Below are 20,450 nucleotides of genomic sequence, written 5' to 3'. Positions count from 1 at the left end.
TCACAAAAAAGGAGCTGTCCATTATCTTTCACCAACTATGCAAAATGAGTTCATTAACTTACTAGGGCATTCGAAAAGAAATTTTTTCAAGAATCAAAAAGTCTAAATACTATGCTTTCATGTTTGATTGTACACCTGACGTATCTCTCATGAACAGATGGCTCAAATTATACGTTATGTGAATATTGAAAACGGGAAAGTGAGTATTGAAGAGAGCTTTATAGATTTTATAAGTACTGAGGAAAAAACTGGAGCAGGTATAGCTGATGAAATACTTGCGAAGTTAAAAGTAGAATCAAAAAATAATAATAAATAAAATAATAAAAAGGAATCGATATTAAAAATGCGAGAGGGCAATCTTACGACAATGGCGCCAATATGGCTGGGGAATACAATGGTGTTCAGGCTCGGATTTTAACAGGAATGAGCAAGCCTTTTTTATTCCATGCGCAGCGCATTGCTTAAACCTTGCTGGGTACCATGCTGCTTCTACCAATTCTGTAATGTCAAAATATTTCGGTACAGTACAGAAAATTTATAACTTTTTCGTACACTCTACTAAAAGATGGTCACTATTGATGAAGACTCTTAAAGTTTCACTTAAGGCACATTCAGATACGAGGTGGGCTTCTAAAGCCAAAGCTGTAAATGCCTTGAACTCACAAATTAAAGGTGTTCAAAAAGTATTAAATGAGATCAGTTCTTCATCACTTAACTCTGAGACAAAAACAAATGCAAAGACTTTGCTCGCTTGTATTGATTACGAGTTTTTATGTTTTTGGAGGTTTGGGATCAGATATTAAGTAAAATCAATCGAGTTAATCAAGCGCTGCAATCGAAAACTTTGTCATTAGAGAAAGCGACTAAACTCATTGATGGGCTGATCAATTCGATCAATGAACTTCGGGACTCTGATTTGGAAGATGCTTTCGATTGTGCCAGAGAGACGGCTGTAAAAATGGGTATCCCTGGGAACGTGAAAGAATCAAGAACAAGAAAGAAAAGACGATTAGAACTCGACGAGGCCGAGGATGATGGTCCAAATTTAACAAAGATTCAAAGACTTCGAACACCGATTTTCGAATCTATTGATGTCCTTCTCTCACAACTCACTTGGCCATACAAAGAATTTAGGCGCATTTCTGACGATTTCGGATTTCTCTCTGGTGATCGTCTTAGTACCATGGAACCTGAAGATCTGAAAAAAATGCTGCAGATTTAGCTCTCAAATATTATATAAAGACGATCTCAATACTCTTGAACTCTGCAGTGAAATAGTCGATTTTAAACAAACTACATTGAAAATTGTAGAAGATCTAGAAAATGCATCCCTGCTGGATGTACTTCAAATGATTTATGATTTCGAACTTCAAGAATCATATCCTACTATAGCTTTAGCTATTCGTATTTTTTTAACTCTACCAGTTTCAATTGCTTCATGTGAGCGAAGTTTTAGCAAACTGAAACTCATCAAAAACTACCTTCGCTCGACGATGAGTCAAGAACGATTATCTAATATGGCGATACTTTCCATCGAAAAAGGACTTACAAGCATGTTAAATTTTGATGACGTTATTGACGAATTTGCCGCTATCAAAGCAAGAAAAATAACTTTTTGAGATAATAATCTACGCAAAATATCATTTCATTTTATGTATCTATGTATTGAGTATTGAGGATTTCATGTATTTTGTAATTTTCCGAGAGTAGTGTGTGAATAATGTCCTTTTGTGGGAATATAAATACACATGAAATCTTTACTATGTGCTTAAATTCAACATCTTGCTACTGTTCATGATAAAAAACAAGTTATCGATATTATTCTATTTTTCAAAAAATAATGTAATAAAATACCATGAAAAATTCGAGTTTTATGAAGTGCAGAGATTTTTTATTCACCTTATACTATGTCATGTATTGAGCCCTCTTAGGGGTTTACGCTACTTGAGATATACAAAAGGCGCTAAATTGTCACCTTGCCTCAGGCGCTGAAAAAGCTCGCTACGCCTCTGGTCAATACCCATATTATATTTATTTGAAGAAGTTAGTTTCTACTATAATATTTTACTTTGATATTTTTATCCGGCCACTCTAATAAGCTCCTGCAAAAGCTAACAAAACACTTGCATATCTTTAGGCCGAGCTTATTAAGCTGGCTGAATTTTAGAAAGTAACTGCGTTTGGTGACTCAGCTGCTTTCTTCTTTGTTGATTTTATTATTTTGTTGTTGTTCTATCTGCTAATCTTTGAGCGCCAAATGATTCAAACAGCAAAAAAATGCTTGTTTATTCGCTATTCCGCTTCCACACACCACCGAATGTGATTTTTTTCAAAAACTTTGTGAAATTTTCACTTAAAAATATTTAATTATTTGCTTAAATGTTCACTTCCTCGAGGTTTTTTTATAATAAGTTACAATAATTTTAACGCGTTGTTCTATCTACTTGACAAAGGTCGAAGATGATATAAAAAGTTTAAACGAATAAGCAACCCCCGAAAATTGAGCGATCAGGAGCAGAGGATGCGGTATAAAAGCCAGCATAAATCTGATGAAGTTCTTGTTACAGTGGCGAGAAGACACCGCCATAGGTGTCCCCCTAATCATGTGTAGGCATGATGAGTAATAAAAAAACCAGGCGCGACGGCTCCATAATGGACGGATTCGTGGTCAGCGTCTGTTCACCATGTTAGGTGCGGCTGTCAAACCATCAACAACAACATTAAGACTGAGCCCAGTAAGGTCTTAATTATGGCATACTGGATAATGAGTGGACATAACACCTCGAGCTGACGACTGCGCTATTCTGTTTCCTTAGTATCCGGAGTGGTATCCAGCACAAGCGGCATTCAGGCTAATGGTGCAGATGCCCCGCCCCGTAAAAATGATGGCAAATCTCTAGGAACGCTCCATATTTCGTCGCCAGTAAGTGTCGGCGTAGGTCTAGATGTTAACACTGATTCGGCTCTGAACTTAAGCTCCCATAAGGATCCTTTGTCAACCCTAGCATAGCCTCCCAGCTTGCAAAGATAACCATGGGATCGTCATTGGTGACTACGCATGGAATATGGATAACGACTTAGAAGGTGGGGCACATACAACATGAATATATATATATAATTGGCGCGTACATCCTTTTGGGTGTTTGGCCGAGCTCCTCCTCCTATTTGTGGTGTGCGTCTTGATGTTGTTCCACAAATAAAGGGACCTGCAGCTTTAAGCCGACTCCGAACGGCAGATATTTTTATGAGGAGCTTTTTCATGGCAGAAATACACTCGAAGGTTCGCCATTGTCTGCCGAGGGGCGCCCGCTATTAGAAAAATGTTTTTCTTAATTTTGGTGTTTCACCGAGATTCGAACCAACGTTCTCGCTGTGAATTCCGAAGGGTAATCCCGCACCAACCCATTCGGCTACGGCGGCCGCCGTGAATACGAGTAACAAAAGCAACTCAAAACAAAAAACTACGGAAGAGGCTGAAGTAACAGCAAAAACGGCATCACAAGTGCACGAGTTAATATTCCCAACAGCTATTGCAGATGGTAATAATGGCTGCGGGGAACTCCTTAAAAAACCCTTTCCAAAGCAGCTCAAGGTTGGCACACTGGCTGAAGAAATCTACCAAACAATCGGCGATAAAGTTAACGCTTGCCGTATATGATGGAGCCTCTGAAGCGAAATATCAATTAACCAATGAGAGATTTAATCGCTAACATAACGGACCTCCATAAAAAGCCAGGTAGATCTGTCCTTACCCCGAGGAACCAGGCCCCAAGAGCGACGAATGAAGCAATTTCTGCTATTCGAGACAAAAGTACCCAAACATCACCTCAGAGCAAGCGTGCACCGCATTGCACGCCAAAGAGGGCATTTGATAACGCTGCAGCAAGCTCAGCCAAAAGAAGTAAAACGAACCGCGTTGAAGTCTTGAGGAATACACCGGTTAAAACGAACGAACGTTAACAAGCAGAAACAGAAAAGTGGGACGTGGTTAAAGCTAAGAAGAACCAAAAGAGTTCTACGCAGAATACTCTCAAGCGAGACGGTAAGAAAGTAGAAAATAACGACGTTAAAAGCAATCGAAGTCGGAGAAGACCAGTACGTAAAGACGCTATCGTAGTCAAAAGCGCTGGTAGCATCTCATATGCCGAAATTTTGAAGCGCGTTAAGACAGAGCCAAGTCTTAAGGAGCTTAGTATTAACATACAAGGAGTCAAAATAACTGCCAAAGAAGAGTTACTGCTTCTGCTGGAAAAATCATCCGACCCAAATACCTCGAATTTCATGAAGCTGTTAAGGCGGTCCTAGGAGAAACTGTAGATGTCAGAGCACTTACGGAGCTGAGGCAGGTGAAAGTTCATGACCTCGATGAAATCACGACAAAGGAAGGAGTCCACGAGGGGGTAGCAAGATTCAAAGATTACGGAGGAACGCAAACGGCGACGCTAAAAGTAATACCGGGAATCGCTACCAAGCTGGCGGAAGTTAATAAAATCCCCATAGGTCTCGTAATTTGTCGCATACGGGAGAAGATCGAGCCAAGAAGATGCTTTAAATGCATGAAATATGGGCATCTGGCGGTAAGCTGTAAAAGCTCAGCTGACCTTAGTAACACCTGCTTCAAATGTGGTAATAAGGATCACCAGACCAAAAACTGCACACAAACAGCAAGCTGTATAATGTGCAAGAAGAAAAAGGAAAGCGATACGGCGCATGCGATGACCAGCAGCAAGTGCCCTCAATATCTGAGAGCTCTTAAAGAAATTCGGCAGCAATGAAGATCTTGTAACTAAATTTTAACCACTGTGAAAGCGCCCAGGACCTACTCGACCAGACTATACGGGAACAGAAAATAGATGTTGCTTTACTTAGTGAGCCCTATAAACACAAAAAAGGTAATGGCTGGGCTTCTGACACAACGGCAAGTCAACGATTTGGAACTGTGAAGCAAATAGATCCCAACTGATGGGCGTGAGTGCAGCCCGCGGATTTTTATGTGATCGCGTTGAAGGCACATTCATTTACAGCTGCTATCTACCACCCAGCTTAACTGTGCTGGAAGCAACAGGCATTCTGGAGAACCTCGCCCAGGACGTAAAGGAGCATAGACCTGTCATCGTAGCCGGTGATTTCAACGCTTGGGCTGTTAACTGGGGATGCCCACGGACAAACCCTAGAGGTCAAGCCCTTCTAGAAGCCATGCTAGATATAGACTTAATGAATACAGGAAATCAACAGACGTATCAAAAGGCGGGAACGGGATCTATAATCGACCTTACCTTCGTAAGTTCTAGTCTTGTTAGCGACACGAAATGGTTCGCCAGCCAGCATTACACTCGGAGCGATCACCTCGCAATAATTTGTGAAATAAGGAAGCACGGCGAAGAAAGGTTCCCAAATAACTACGACACGCGGTACAAAGTTAAAACAATGGAGGCTGAAATTATTGAAATCATGCTGACAGATGTAACTCTCGTAAGCGATGCATCTGAGAAAACAACACAAACCATGAGACACCTAACAGAAGCTTGCGACGCAGCCATGTCCAAAACGAGCCCCAACAAGCGCAACAGCGAACCTTTCTACTGGTGGGCAGCAGACATTGCAGAACTCCGTAGTGAATGTATAAGAGCAAAGCGAATCTACCAACGATCTAGGGGTACGGACAGTTTCCAAGAAAACCAGCTCCAATATAAGCAAAGAAGGAAGGCCCTCAAAAAGGCAATTAGAAACAGTTAACGCCGGTGTTTCTTCCAGCTAGGCGACGATACCGATAATGAACCTTGGGGCCTCGGTTACAGGCTTGTTATGAAAAAACTCAAAGTCTTTAAGCCACTCCCAACAACATATCCAGCTACACTGAGTAATGTAGTAGAAACTCTGTTCCCCGTGCAAGACACTATACGAGACCACGAATTGGTAGGATTCTGTGAAGGCGACCAAAATTTGCAGCTAACAAACAAAGAAGAACTCCTGTTGATTATAAAACGGATCAAAAATAATAAAGGTTCAGGACCGGATGGAATCCCCAACGAGGCCTTAAAAGTTGCTATTCAAAGACTTACCAACATTTTTGTAGATCTCTACAATATATGTCTAAAGGAAGGTATATTTCCAACCCAGTGGAAGTTGCAGAAACTGGTTTTAATACCAAAAGGATCCAAGCCTGTGGAAGATTCTACAGGCTACCGCCCCCTGTGCATGCTGGACATTGCAGGAAAAATCCTGAAGCGACTGATTGCAGTGCGTCTGGAGGCTGCTATAGAGGATGTAAACAGTCTATCACCCCGACAATTTGGATTCCGCAAAGCCCGTTCAACAACAGATTCTGTGTTTGCATTCAAGACCATTGCGCAGAAGGCAATTGAAGGTACTCGATGGCTATACGGTAGCAAGGAGTATTGCCTAATTGCGACATTGGACGTCAAGAACGCCTTCAATACGGCGAATTGGAGCAAAAAAACAAAGGTTCATTCACAGGATTGTTGCCAGTTACCTTTCCGATAGAACCCTGCGCTATAAAACCGATGCTGGGGTAAAAGAGTACAAAATAACCGGTGGAGTTCCACCCTGGCTCGGTCCTGGGACCCTTACTTTGGAACGTCATGTACGATGGAATCTTGCGCCTCAGTCTGCCTCTAGGGTTGCAAATCATAGGATTTGCTGACGACATAGCTGTTGTGGTCGTGGCTAAAACACTTCTAGGAGCCGAAGAAACATGCAACCAGGCTGTCGGCATAGTTGTCGTTGTGCAACAGTGGCCTAACTCTTGCGGACCATAAAACTGAAGTAGTATTAATTAGCAGCAGGAAGATTGGGCAGTCAGCTACTATAATGGTGGGAGACCATGGTATGGAATCAAAGCCATTCATTAAGTACCTGGGCGCATTAATTGACCACAGACTCAATTTCAAAGAGCACTTGGTGTGCGCGAGCCGCAGGGCAGCAGAAGCAGTAATTGCGCTAACATGACTAATGATGAATATTAGAGGCCCTAGGCAAAACAGCATTCGACTTTTTAATACTGTGGTCTCATCGATTTTGCTGTACGCAGCTCCAGCATGGGCGGAAACCACAAACTACAGCTCATATGTTAAGTGTAGGAAATCGGTGTACCGATTGAGTGCCCTCAGAGTGTGTCCGAAGACGGCATTATGGTTGTAGCAGGACTACTCCCAATCATCATAATAGCAACAGAGTATGCTGAAATCTACAAAAAAAAATGATACTTCAGAACGGGTGACAATACGCAAGATAGCAAGAGAGCGTAGCCTGCGTTCATGTCAGGAAAAATGGAGCTCGTCCCCCAACGGACGCTGGACGTACCGTTTGACTCCCATAATTTCCAAATGGGTTAAGCGTGAACATGGACAGTTAGATTACTATCTGACCCAAATACTGACGGGACATGGATGCTTTAAATCCTTCTTATATAGGGTTAAGCACGAAGACGACCCGTACTGTTCTCATTGTGCACCAACTGCAGAAGACGCAGAACATGTTTTGTTATTCTGTCCGCGATTTGCGTTAGAAAGCGAAGAACTATGCACTAGGGTGGGGAAGCCAATTACGGCTGATAACCTAGTCGATATTATGATGGAGTCCGAAGAATATTGGTCCGCTGTATGTAATATGGCAAAAATAATAATCTCCAAACTGCGTCGCGCTGAGCAACAGCGCAGATCTTCATGAAGAGGCAATAGGCCGCTCCCCCCTCCGTGAAGTACTACTTAACGGTTGTCCCGCGGGAGGGAAACGGAGCTGAGGTGGGTTTTTAGTAGGTGAGCCGAAAGGCAAGTCTCACACTTTTTGGCTTTCAATGCTTTGTGCCACCTCCATAAAAAAAAGCAACCCGCACGCTCATACATATATATGGGCACGAGCAAAGCAGTCTTTTCTGATCCACAGTCATCATAGGCGCAAAAGCAGCGTTGGCCATTATACCGCAAATATTCTAAAAAACAACAAAAACTATTTCGCAGGGCACTCACTTCATGCCTCAACATGCGTATCTCATCCAAATCTAAAATTTTAAGCCTAGCGACAACGAAAATCAAATACATTCATAAAATCAGTCGCAGCGACAATAATTATTTTAGTCTAAAATATTACATAGAATAGCAAAAACAAATCCATTCATAAGTTCGAGCTCATATTTGTAGGAGCAAAGAATTTGCTTTCATTGTTAAAACGAAGGCACTGCATCTCCCTCCACGCATCTGAAACGCCCATATGCCAATTTTTCACGACGAAGACAAAAATTCGACTGAATTCATCGTAAAATGGGCATCGAGAAATAATTTTAGATACTCCTCGTCGTTCACCGCTCGACATTCTAATTCATCTCTTAATTAGCCTAAGGGCGTAGAACTCGGCAAGACAATTAGTCTGAAACTCGCAAATTCATTGCAGTTCTCCACGTTTTCACAGAAGCTTCTCCAGGAGTCCCTCTTAACTTTACAAATTTCAGGCTTATAGATTCGTAGCCCTGTTTCATACATGATTCGTAGCCCTATTTCCATCATGAGGGAGAGTTAATTTGTCTAGCCCTATTAAATAGGGGATGCCCTAACTGAAAATGAAAGATATATAATAACACATCTCTTGCGTTTATAAAATATCAAAACTTCCCCAGATGGTGGGAGATCGCATCCATCTCCATTATAACGCCGGCTTTCCAGAGTCTCGCTTCAGCCAGGGTTTCCCTTAGCGGCGTAGGAGAAGCCTCCTCTTTTAGCTTTCTGGTAGGGTCTACCAGGTTCTCAGTCAAAATGTCTTCCTTGCTGAAATAAGGCAAAATAAACCCATTAAGCTCCTTCCTGATGGGCATATACAATCTCGGATTACCTGTCCCGATTTGCGTCATGAATTTAAGGGTTTTTGTCCTGAGCCGAGAATTACCGCTACTGCTTGGCCACGACTCCTAGGTCAGGACTATATCAGCTCCACCGTGCTCAAGGGGGAGTAGTAAATTGTGCCTTTCTTTTCTTCTTCTTCTTCTTCCTCTTCTTCTTAATTTGAGCGATAACCGCTTACGCGATTTGGCCGAGTTTAACAAAGTCAACCCCAGTTCTTCTTCACCTGATCTTTCCAACACAGAGGAGGCCTTCACCTTCCTCTCTACCCTCAGCTGGTACCGCATCGAAAACTTTCAGAGCGGGAGCGTTTGTATCCATTAAAACGACATAACCGAGCCAACGTGACCGCTGTATCTTTATTCGCTGCGCTATATCTACTCGTATGTCATCGTAAAGCTCATACAGCTCATCGTTCCATCTTCTGCGATATTCGCCGTTGCCAACGTGCAAAGGTCCAAAAATCTTGCGCAGTGAAAGCTCAAACACTCCAAGCGTCGCTTAATCGGATGTTGTCATCGTCCACGTACGTGCGCCATACATTAGGACGGGAATGACGAGATTCGTAGAGTGTTAGTTTTGTTCGTTGAGAGAGGACTTTACTACTCATTTGCCTACTTAGTCCAAAGTAGCAGTTGTTGGCAAGAGAGACTCTACGTTGGATTTCTTGGCTGACATTGTTATCGATGTTAATGCTGGTTTCTAAATATAAGAAGTCTTTTACAACCTCGAAATTAAAACTGTCAATAGTGAGTTGGGTGCCGATACGCGAGTGCGCCCACTTTTTGTTTGAAGACCGGAGGAACTTCGTTTTGTCCTCGTACACCCCTAGACGGACCCGCTTTGCCTCTTAATTCAGTTTGGAGAAGGCAGAACTAACAGCGCGGTTGTTAAGGCCGATGATGTCAATATCATCGGCATACGCCAACAATTGTACGCTCTTATAAAAAAAAATTGTGCCGAGCGATTAAGTTCTGCGCATAGCCGTATTATTTTTGCGGGGATACCAAATTCAGACATCGCGGCATACAGGTAACTCCTTTTCGTACTGTCGAATGCAGCTTTAAAATCGACGAAAAGATGGTGTGTGTCGATTCTCCTTTCATGGGTCTTTTCCAAGATTTGGCGTATTGTGAATATTTGGTCGATGGTAGACTTTCCAGGTCAAAAGTCACACTGGTAAGGTCCAATCAGCTGGTTGATGGTGGGCTTCAGCCTTTCACACAGTACGCTCGCTAGATCCTTATAGGCGATATTTAGAAGACTAGTCCCCCTGTAATTCGCACAGATTGCAGGATTACCCTTCTTATGGATTGGGCAGAGCACATTTCAATTCCAATCGGCAGGCATGTTTTCATCCGACCATGTTTCGGTCCATTACCAGCACCTCGCCGGCATGTTTGAATAGCTCAGCCAGCAGTCCGTCGGCGCCCTCGGCTTTGTTGTTATTTAGCCGCATTATAGCCATTCTCGCCTCGACAAGGTCGGGTAGCGGAGTGACAGTCAACGATTGGGGTATCGAGATCTTCACTTTTTCTCTGTAACATCCGCAGCTATCACTATTTAACAGGTTCGAGAAATGTTCCCTCCATAATTTAAGATTGCTCTGGATGTCAGTCACTAGATCGCCGTCTTTGTTCTTACAGGAAAACGCCCCGGTCTTGAAACCTTCTGTAAGCCTTCTGTTTTTTAGGGCTCGCTGGAATCCAAACTTATCTTCGGTACGTGTTGCTCCATTGCTCGTGCATGCCGGTTTGTTGGGCAGTACGCTCTGAGAACAGGAGTGAGAGTCGAGTGGCGCATCTTTTGGCTGTCTGTTGTGATTGCAGCTTTTCGATGTTGAACATTCTTTGCGTAGGTAGATGCACGTTTTTTGCTGCACAGAGACGTGTGAGCAGTTTGGCTGCAACAAGGTAATGAATCGAGTCGATGTTGGGTGCTCGGATCGTACATAGTACATCTAATACACTAGAAGCTGATGTTTCGTTGTCCAGGCTGAATTTTCCGACTGTGGGACCAAAAATTCCCTCGTTGCCCACCCTGGCGTTGAAGTCGCCAAGCATTATTTTTATGTCGGGAACGTTCCTGGCGCCCATAAAAGAAATCTTTGGATGCATCGTCCTTCTCTTCCGTCGGGGCGTGAGCGCAAATGAGCGAGATGTTAAAAAATCGTGCTTTTATGCGTATTATTGCGAGGCGCTCGTCCACCGGAGTGAACGACAGTAGATGGCGACGAAGTCTCTCTCCCACGACAAATCCGACACCGTCCATCGCATCTCTTGAATAGCAGTGATGTCAGCCTTTACTCTGATGAGGACATCAACCAGCCGGACAGAGGCACCTTCCCCATTAAGGGACCGGACATTCCAGGTGCATGCCCTGAAATCGTGGTCTTTATTTCGTTTGCAGGGGTCGTCATCAGTATAGGAAGTTCTCATTCGAGGCTTTTTTAATATTTTCATTTGGGAGGACTTTTAAGTGCGGGTCCCAAACCTAGCGCACAACCAGCTATCCTGGAATGCTTCGCCCTCTCACGTTAGCTCGCTCTCGAACGGGTGTTCGGAAGCTACCCAGAGGATACTTGGGCTAATCCCGGAAGTTGTAAGCTGCTTCAACCATATGCAGAAGAATCATCCTGTCTACTCCCAAGTGAATGGCGATCATTTAAAAATTTTCGGATTGTTTTTAATCGTCAAACACTTCTGTTTAAAAAGCGGACGTGATTTAATTTTTAAAGTAATTGTGTTTCATGTATAACATACTCGTTGGATGATGACTGGCCAACCCAGTTAACTTAAATTTTCTCCGCAAATTGAAACACGAAATTAGATCGAAAAAACAATTCTTTATTTTATAAAAACGTACAATATTTATACCCGAGGCAAAAAAAGGGCGATGAAGATTTATGCTTAATTAATTACCGATACCGGGGGAGCTGTGATGGCAAACGAAAACGAAACTGTATCAAAAGGTGCGTAGGCTGATCCTTTTATAATGGTTTTGGGCACCGCTATCCCTTTATCGATGCTAGGTGAAGGGGAGATCATGCGAAGACGATGCGACGTGGGCTTTATGTATTTTTTCGGCATACATATGTATCGATGTGCATGTATGTTGTTGGCAATGCAGATGTACTAAATTCTGCACAAAGAAATGATGAGTTAGTGATAACAACAAAGTGTAAAGCAGCGAAGAGCGAAATGAACGATGAAATGATGAGTAAGTGATAACAACAATGTGTAAAGCAGCGAAGAGCGAAGTGAACGATGAAATGAAATGTGAGCGATAGAGAAGTGAAAGGAATAGGGTGAGCCCAAATTGTGGGTGATGCGAAAATAAAGTTAGGGTGAGCCCAAATTGTGGGTGATGCGAAAATAAACCTTAAACCCTTAACATCCTCCCCCGGTTGGAGTTAGCTACTCCAAAATAATCAGCAAATTATACTGGTAATTTGCAAATCTTTGATATTGCTCGTGTTTGTAGACCATTTCTGGTTTTTACTACCACTACACGAACACGACCATCGTCGCCAAGCTTGACTTCAGTGATGCGACCTGTTGTCCACTTAAGTGGAGGTGTATTTTCCTCCTTTATTAAGACCATGCCATTCGTTTGTAAATTTTGAGATTCCGTTTTCCATTTTGTTCGCTGTTGTAAATTTTTAAGATACTCGCAGTGCCATCTTTCCCAAAAATTTTGGTGTATTTGCTGGACTATTTGGTAGCGCTTCAGTAAGTTATCATTACGGCCCAAAAAGTTCGAGTCTGGAATTGTTGTCAGAGGCCGTCCTATTAAAAAATGAGCCGGTGTTAATGGGCGCATGTCATTAGCATCTGTCGACATCGGCTGTTGATTATTGCCTCGGATTGACAACAAACAGTTTGAAGCTCATCCAACGTTAGGGTGGTGGTTCCGATAGCACGACGAAGAAAGTACTTTGCTAATTTAACTGCACTCTCCCAGAGTCCACCAAAGTGTGGAGACCTGGGAGGTATGAACTGCCACTCGATTCCATTCTCCAGGCATGTACGTTGAACCTCTTCTATATGTTCCTTGGTAACGAAAGCGGACAAAAGCTGGCGTAGTTCTCGATTGGCACCCACAAAATTGGTGGCATTGTCGGACACTATTTTGCGACTTTTCCCCCGTCGAGCAATAAATCTCTTTAAGGTACCTATAAATGCTTGTGTGGACAAATTGGGTACAACTTCTAAGTGTACTGCCTTAGTTACAAAACAAATAAATACTGCAATATAAGACTTAATTGGTGAACGGCCGCGAATCCGTTGAGTTATAAGGACAGGTCCACAATAATCCACTCCTGTCACTTCGAACGGGTAAGTTTGCTGGACTCGATCGGCTGGAAGATGCCCCATAATTTGCTCAGCAATAATTGGGTTACTGCGGTAGCATAATACGCAATCGTGAATTACCCTTCTTATAACATGGCGTGCGTTTGTTATCCAGAACTTGTCTCTCAAAATGTTTTGAAGCGTTTGGACTCCGGCGTGCAAGTGATGATGATGAAAATGTCGAATTAATGTATTTACAAATGCGTGTGATGATGGAAGTAGAATTGGATGTTTACTGTTAAAAGGCAATAATGAATTTTTAAGTCGCCCTCCAACTCTGAGTAAGTTCTTATGCAAGAATGGCGACAATGAAATTAGCTTTGAGTTGCGATGTTGTTCTCCAATCTCAATGGCGTGGATGTCTTCTGAAAATGAAATATATTGAATGTGTCTGCATATCAATTCTAATGCTTCATCCATTTCAGGTGCCGATATGTTGATGCAATCATTAACTGATGACTGCTTTCGACATCCACGAATAAATCGACTTACATAAGCAAAAATTCTCAGCAATTTCATGTAGCTATTAACATACTTGTGTTTACTAATGAAGTCAGAAGTTGGAATAGCAATTAATGCAGTTCTTTGAAGCCGCTGTTCTGGTAATTCGTTTTGTGATACATGCACTGCTGAAGGCCAATAATCACAGCTCTGTTGGATAAATTCTGGTCCGTGCCACCAAAGTGTATTTCGTAAAAGTTCGCTGGCACATGCTCCACGTGATACAATATCAGCGGGATTCTGGTCTGTTGGTACGTGATTCCAGGAAAAGGTTTTCGTTAATTGCTGTATTTTTGCTACCCTGTTGGCCACGAAAACGTTCCATCTCGACTGTTCACCTGCTATCCAAGCAAGCGCAATTGTGCTATCTGACCAGCAGTATACATTTGCGCTAGGAAGATTGAGTATGTTGTTAACTGCTGACATCAGTTCTGCGGCCATTAGGGCTGCACAAAGTTCTAGCCTAGGTAATGTAATCTCTTTCGTTGGTGCCACTCGAGATTTAGCACAGAGTAGTGACGAATGCTCACCATATGCATCACTCCATGCTGCATACACACATGCTCCATATGCCTTAGTGCTTGCATCTGCAAATGCGTGAAGTTTAGTATCGATATCAATATTAGCATACCTGGGTATTTTTAATGTTTGTAAAAGCGGTAATTGTTTATTGAATAGCTCCCAATGAACCTTGATCCCGGGTGGGACCTCATCATCCCATGGCGACTTCAGCTTCCACAGTTGTTGCATCAAAATTTTGCATGTTACTATCAAAGGATTGAGGAGACCTATCGGATCAAAAAAACTTGCCAATTTTGATAGAATTGAACGCTTTGTAGTTTTAACGCTATTATCCGCTACCAAATGAAATAGAAAGCAATCCTCAACAGGTGACCATTTTAACCCTAACGTTTTTACAAACTCAGTGTCGTGGAAACGAATTGTCTCTTCTTTGTCTTCTGGTAAAATATCGGCAACAATTTCGGATGCGTTCGATGCAAATTTTCGTAAAGGAAACCCCGCGCAATTCAGTAAGTTTATGGTTTGATTTTTGATTTCGATGACCTCGCCGATACTAGCTGCGCCACTTATTAAATTGTCTACATAGAAGTCGCTTAGTGTTACCTTTGATCCGATTGGGTAAGTTTTCGCTTCATCAATTGCCAGCTGTTGTAGACATTTTACAGCAAGGTACGGTGCGCAACTAGTACCATAAGTAACTGTTTGTAGCTGATATGTGGTAAGTGGTTGTTCAGAGGTTGGGCGCCAGAAAATGCATTGCCATTGGGTATCTCGTTCGTCGACCCAGATTTGCCTATACATTTTGGCAATGTCAGCCATAATGACATATTTGTGTCTTCTGAATCGGGTCAAAATTGTGAATATCGTATCTTGTAGCTGGGGACCAACTCTCAACATATCGTTTAGGCAATATCCATTTGAGGTTTTGCAGGAGGCGTCAAAGACTACCCGCAGCTTAGTAGTCGAGCTATCAAGTTTTGTGACCCCGTGGTGGGGAATATAGTTTAGGCGATTTCTTGGTGAATATTCTAAATTAACTGGAATCATATGCTTCATATTGATATATTCTTCCATGAATTCATTGTAATCTCTGCGAAGATTTGAGTTTTGATTCAGTTTGGATTCTAACGAAAACATTCTTTTGCCTGCGGTTTCTTCTGAAGCACCCAGGTGATGAGGTTCTTCACGAAATGGAAGGCGAACAATGAACTTATTGGTAACGGGACACCTGTGAGTAGTAGAGCTGAAATAGGATTCACATTCGAGCTCATCCGATGATAGAGTCGACGATGACGATGCTGAAATGTCTTCGATTGCCCAAAACCTTTCCAGGAGCTTATCTAAAATGGACTCTGATGTGACTGATGTGAATGCTTTGTATGGAGGTGATGGATCAGCTGCTGATGTTACGTGCGCAGGAATGGCACCTGCAACCACCCAACCAAATTTGGTATTTTGTATTACTGGACCGTTGAGACGTATTTGGCCCTTACTAAGTATCTCAAAAAATAATCCTGCTCCAATGAGTATGTCAATCTGTCCTGGTATGTTGAATGTCGGATCAGCGATGGAAATGGTATCTGGAATCGAAATGGTTGACTGATCGATGCGACGACTAGGTTGACATGACGTAATGGATGGTATGATTAGTGCATCAATGGTAGCACTATAATCTTCGGTTAGAGATTTAATCGCTATGCAACATAAATGTTGCGCCTTTGCTCTCCTTTGACCTATTCCACTGACGTCGATATCTACGCCCTTTCGAGTTACTCTTAAATGTTGTGCCAATTTCTCCGTGATGAAATGCAGTTGAGATCCGGAATCTAGCAGAGCGCGAGCTCGGATGCTCACTCCCCGAGAATTAAAAACATGAATAATTGCTGTTCCAAGAATAACTTCTGATTGATCGAGACTCACCTTAAGAGCAAATGATGAGAGCAAACCTGCTCTTGGTGATATGTTGGTAATGGCTGAATCATTTCGATGTAATAGTGTATGATGTTTTACATTGCAGTGTTTACAGAGATGGACTGAAGGACAATCATTCGACTTATGACCTGATCCAAGGCAATTCAAGCACAAGTTCAGTCTTTTCACACAGTTATATCTTGCAAGTGGATCCATGGCACGGAACGTGTCGCATTTGAAGGCATTATGATGGGGAACCGCATTGCAAAATTCACACTTTGCTTGTTTGGTAGTCACCATAGCCCATTTTTCGTCACGTTTGTTGTGCCTATGTGTTGTTAGCTGAGTTCTTGGTATGAGTGTTTTAGGCTGCCCGGCTTCCAAAATATCTGCAATTTGACAACGACGTTCTAAGAATTTTGCTAAGTCCTCCCAAGTGGGCAGATGAAAACTCATGGCAGTTGATCGCTGATCAAACAAGTGGGTAACCTCTTCCTCCCACTTGGCTTTCGTGTCTGTATTGAGCTTTGAGGATACCAGATGCAAGAGTATGCCATCTGATACTTGCTGATTTGAAGCTAGTGATTGCACAGCTCGTAAGTTGGTATTGACGACGTCTATGAACGCCCTCATCGATGATGCATTCGGCCTTGTTTCTCCCTGTACTTCGAAAATATGTTGAATATGAGCTTGGAAAATTAGCCGCTTGTTTCCATATCTAGACCGTACCAGATCCAACGCCTTGATATAATTTTCATCGGTCACCTCAAACGATTGTATGAGGCTAGCTGCTGAGTCGACGAGACATGATCGGAGGTACTGAAACTTCTCGATGTTTGCTAATTGGTTGTTGTTGTGAACGAGCGCTAAAAACATGTTGTAAAAATCCATCCAATTTCGATGATGACCATTGAATTTCGTGAGTTGAAGTTTCGGAAGGTTGACCCGATGTGACGGAGATGCAATCGCTGTGCTGTTGAATATAGTTTCTCGGCGTGCGGGGTTAAGCACATTTATGCGCTGCACTATTATTGCCTTCGCTGCACAAAAGGATTCATCGAATGTATCCCGATGTGGTTGATTGAGTTCTTCATCGTTCATTAGCTCCAATTCTGATTGTAGATGGTGAAATGATTCGTACTGACGTTCCAGTACCGATAATTTTGCCTCGAGCTCGTGCACGGAAATACTGCTAAGATGCGGAAGTATGCGTTCGATGTTGATTCTATCCAGAATTTGTTGACGCTGTTTGACCTTGATGCGGTACTCATTTTGCGTTTTCAAATGAGCAGACGCATCATTAGCCTGAGACCACACGGATTGGGAAGTTCGTGGTGTTCCCGCCTCATGATGCACCGAATCGCTTTCTCTAAAGGGGGTTGTTGATGGTGGTGACGTATCCGCAGGTATATTGTGAGGCTCCATTTCCAATACTTGTATGTGATGATTAAAACTTAAGTCAATTGGTTGACAACGATGGCGATGGCCAGCTCCTCAAATCCGGCTCGAAGGACCAAGCTATGGATGATGACTGGCCAACCCAGTTAACTTAAATTCTCTCCGCAAATTGAAACACGAAATTAGATCGAAAAAACAATTCTTTATTTTATAAAAACGTATAATATTTAGACCCGAGGCAAAAAAGGGCGATGAAGATTTATGCTTAATTAATTACCGATACCGGGGGAGCTGTGATGGCAAACGAAAACGAAACTGTATCAAAAGGTGCGTAGGCTGATCCTTTTATAATGGTTTTGGGCACCGCTATCCCTTTATCGATGCTAGGTGAAGGGGAGATCATGCGAAGACGATGCGACGTGGGCTTTATGTATTTTTTCGGCATACATATGTATCGATGTGCATGTATGTTGTTGGCAATGCAGATGTACTAAATTCTGCACAAAGAAATGATGAGTTAGTGATAACAACAAAGTGTAAAGCAGCGAAGAGCGAAATGAACGATGAAATGATGAGTAAGTGATAACAACAATGTGTAAAGCAGCGAAGAGCGAAGTGAACGATGAAATGAAATGTGAGCGATAGAGAAGTGAAAGGAATAGGGTGAGCCCAAATTGTGGGTGATGCGAAAATAAACCTTAAACCCTTAACACTCGTAGATATCACGCTCTTCTCCTATTTTAAAAATTACCTTTATATTTTGGGTTTGTGCGGTTGTACACCAATGTCGCCCTACAAAGAGTAATACGCGTATCAAGTTGCATTGAAGTACTTTAATTTTTGCTCGAGATGTTTTGCGCACAGACGGACGAACCGACGTGGTTATATCGACTCGTCTCATCATTTTGGGTCTTATGGGCATTTTGGGTCTTTTATGCTGCTACATATAACCGTTAAGTGAACAGAATTATAATACCCTTGCGCACATGTGCTAAAATAATAATAGTAATAGAAATAAAAATAAAAATCAATTAAAAAAAGATTAGTATACTCCTTTCGATAAATGTATTAAAAAGTAGAAGATATTTTTTCCTAGATTAGTCTTGATTAGTTTTCATATTAAAATTTTAACAATAATCATTTATGAGATTTAAAGGGATTAATGTGGCGCGCTTGTAATAAACTTAGTTCAAAACTGATCTTAGGTCTAAAAAGATGATATAAAGTTTCAGTTCTATTGTATCCTACTTTTTTCATTTTAAGTATAATGAATTGTTTACAATGACTATGGTTAAAACTTTAGGACAAAATCTTTTCAAGACTAATGCTATGAGTCTAAGAAAAAAAATCTTCTGCGTTTTAATCTATTTATAGAAATATGGTATATTAGATTATTTTAATTTGCTTTGAAGAATAGAATATTGTGATTCTGTATTTTATGAAACTGAGTTTTTATTTATGGTCTCTTTCAATTCACATAAATATAATATATGTACATATACTTATATACATATATTGAGTACAGCGTCATCCAAAGGTTTATGATTAATGAAGAAATTGCACACAATAGCCGCCCTGTGCTCTGCCACTGACAAAACTCATCCCATATTATAAAATTTATCATCAATTTTTTTATTAAGTTAAAAAAAATGATTGAAATCTTTATTTTGACCGTTACGCGCATTGGTCGTCCGAACTCTGAAATTTAACGAAAAACTTGGTTCTGAACAGCTATTGGATGAGAAATGTTTTCTCCGTTGTACTTGTAGTTATTTCGCAAAGTTTATTTTTTATTTTGCCTGATAACAGTTTTTGTTCACCGTTTATTAATTCCATTACCAATTTGATTTAGCTCCCAAGGTTAATTTTTTCTGTTGCTTGATATCTGTTATACCATATAAGAATATTTTTGCGTTATTAATAAGGTGTGTCTAAATAATACCATATCTTTTGATGCAGGGAAACAAACACCTTTATATGTGTTTTATTTTTGCAATAAATTATAAATAATTTAGTTTCAAATGCTGATAAAGACCACAAATCTTACGTTCCCACGACAGTCGGTTCTACGTTATCGGAACGACCCGGATTTATATCCGGCCATGGACGGTCACTCTGGCAGCATTCCCCGTACATGTATATGGAATGTTTATGCTACTACAACCATAGCAACAACCACAAATCTTAAGAAACTTTGCTCCTAAAATAGTAAAGATAAAGTTTAAAATTTGATAATGTTCTTAAGTGTGGTGACGGACTGTCGATAAATGTCAAAATGGTTAGCGCTTTAGTTTTTTCAACAAACATTGTAACAGGGAAACAAACAATATTCTTTTAAATTTCTCACGCGTTTTAAGTAAAAAAACAACACTGTTTAATGCTATCTAATAGATAATTTTTCAAACAAACCTACTCTCGTGCAGTTGGGCAAGGCAAACATATAATTGCTCCCATTCCCAGGGCATCCGAGCTGGAACCAAACTTTTAAATCTCTTTCGTAAGAAATTAACCACAGAATGTAACCTTAAAATCATAGTAGCCGTTAAAAAATCCCCTGTATAATTCCCGAAGGTATTTTTTGTGAATGTCATTGCAGGGTCCGGCACTCGAAGTGTAACCAACTTCAGACCACTCTATTAGTTTGCTAAATGATAGTCAAGAGTATTGTTTACAAGCCCGCGGAAGCATTTTGCCAAGAGTAAACGCGAAAAAAGAATACTAGTAATGGAATTCAAATGTAATAGTGTGATTGCATTATATTTGGCTGGAAAATCACAATCAGCGATGGTTCGTGAGGTCGTACACCTTAAAGTAAGGAAGGTTTTTTTTTTATCGCACCATTACTCGTTACAATGATACTGGTAGCATCGCGAAACGTCATGGACTGCAGCATCACGTGAAATGGTTCAAAAAG

General features: G+C 41.4%; 1 protein-coding gene across 1 annotated transcript; it reads right to left on the bottom strand.

The window, feature by feature from the left end:
- Positions 1–13,776: 13,776 nt before the first annotated feature.
- On the bottom strand, positions 13,777–17,563 carry LOC128869831 (uncharacterized). Its single transcript, XM_054112432.1, has 2 exons — positions 14,006–17,563; positions 13,777–13,950 (listed from the first exon to the last, which is right to left on the bottom strand). Exons 1-2 carry the CDS (start codon positions 17,561–17,563, stop codon positions 13,777–13,779), a joined length of 3,732 nt encoding a protein of 1,243 aa, XP_053968407.1.
- Between the last annotated feature and the right edge of the window lie 2,887 nt (positions 17,564–20,450).

The sequence above is a fragment of the Anastrepha ludens genome, chromosome X (genome assembly GCF_028408465.1).
Source record: "Anastrepha ludens isolate Willacy chromosome X, idAnaLude1.1, whole genome shotgun sequence".
Taxonomy (NCBI): Eukaryota; Metazoa; Arthropoda; class Insecta; order Diptera; family Tephritidae; genus Anastrepha; species Anastrepha ludens.
The sequence above is the reverse complement of the archived record's forward strand: the minus strand, read 5'-3'. Positions and strand labels throughout refer to the sequence as shown.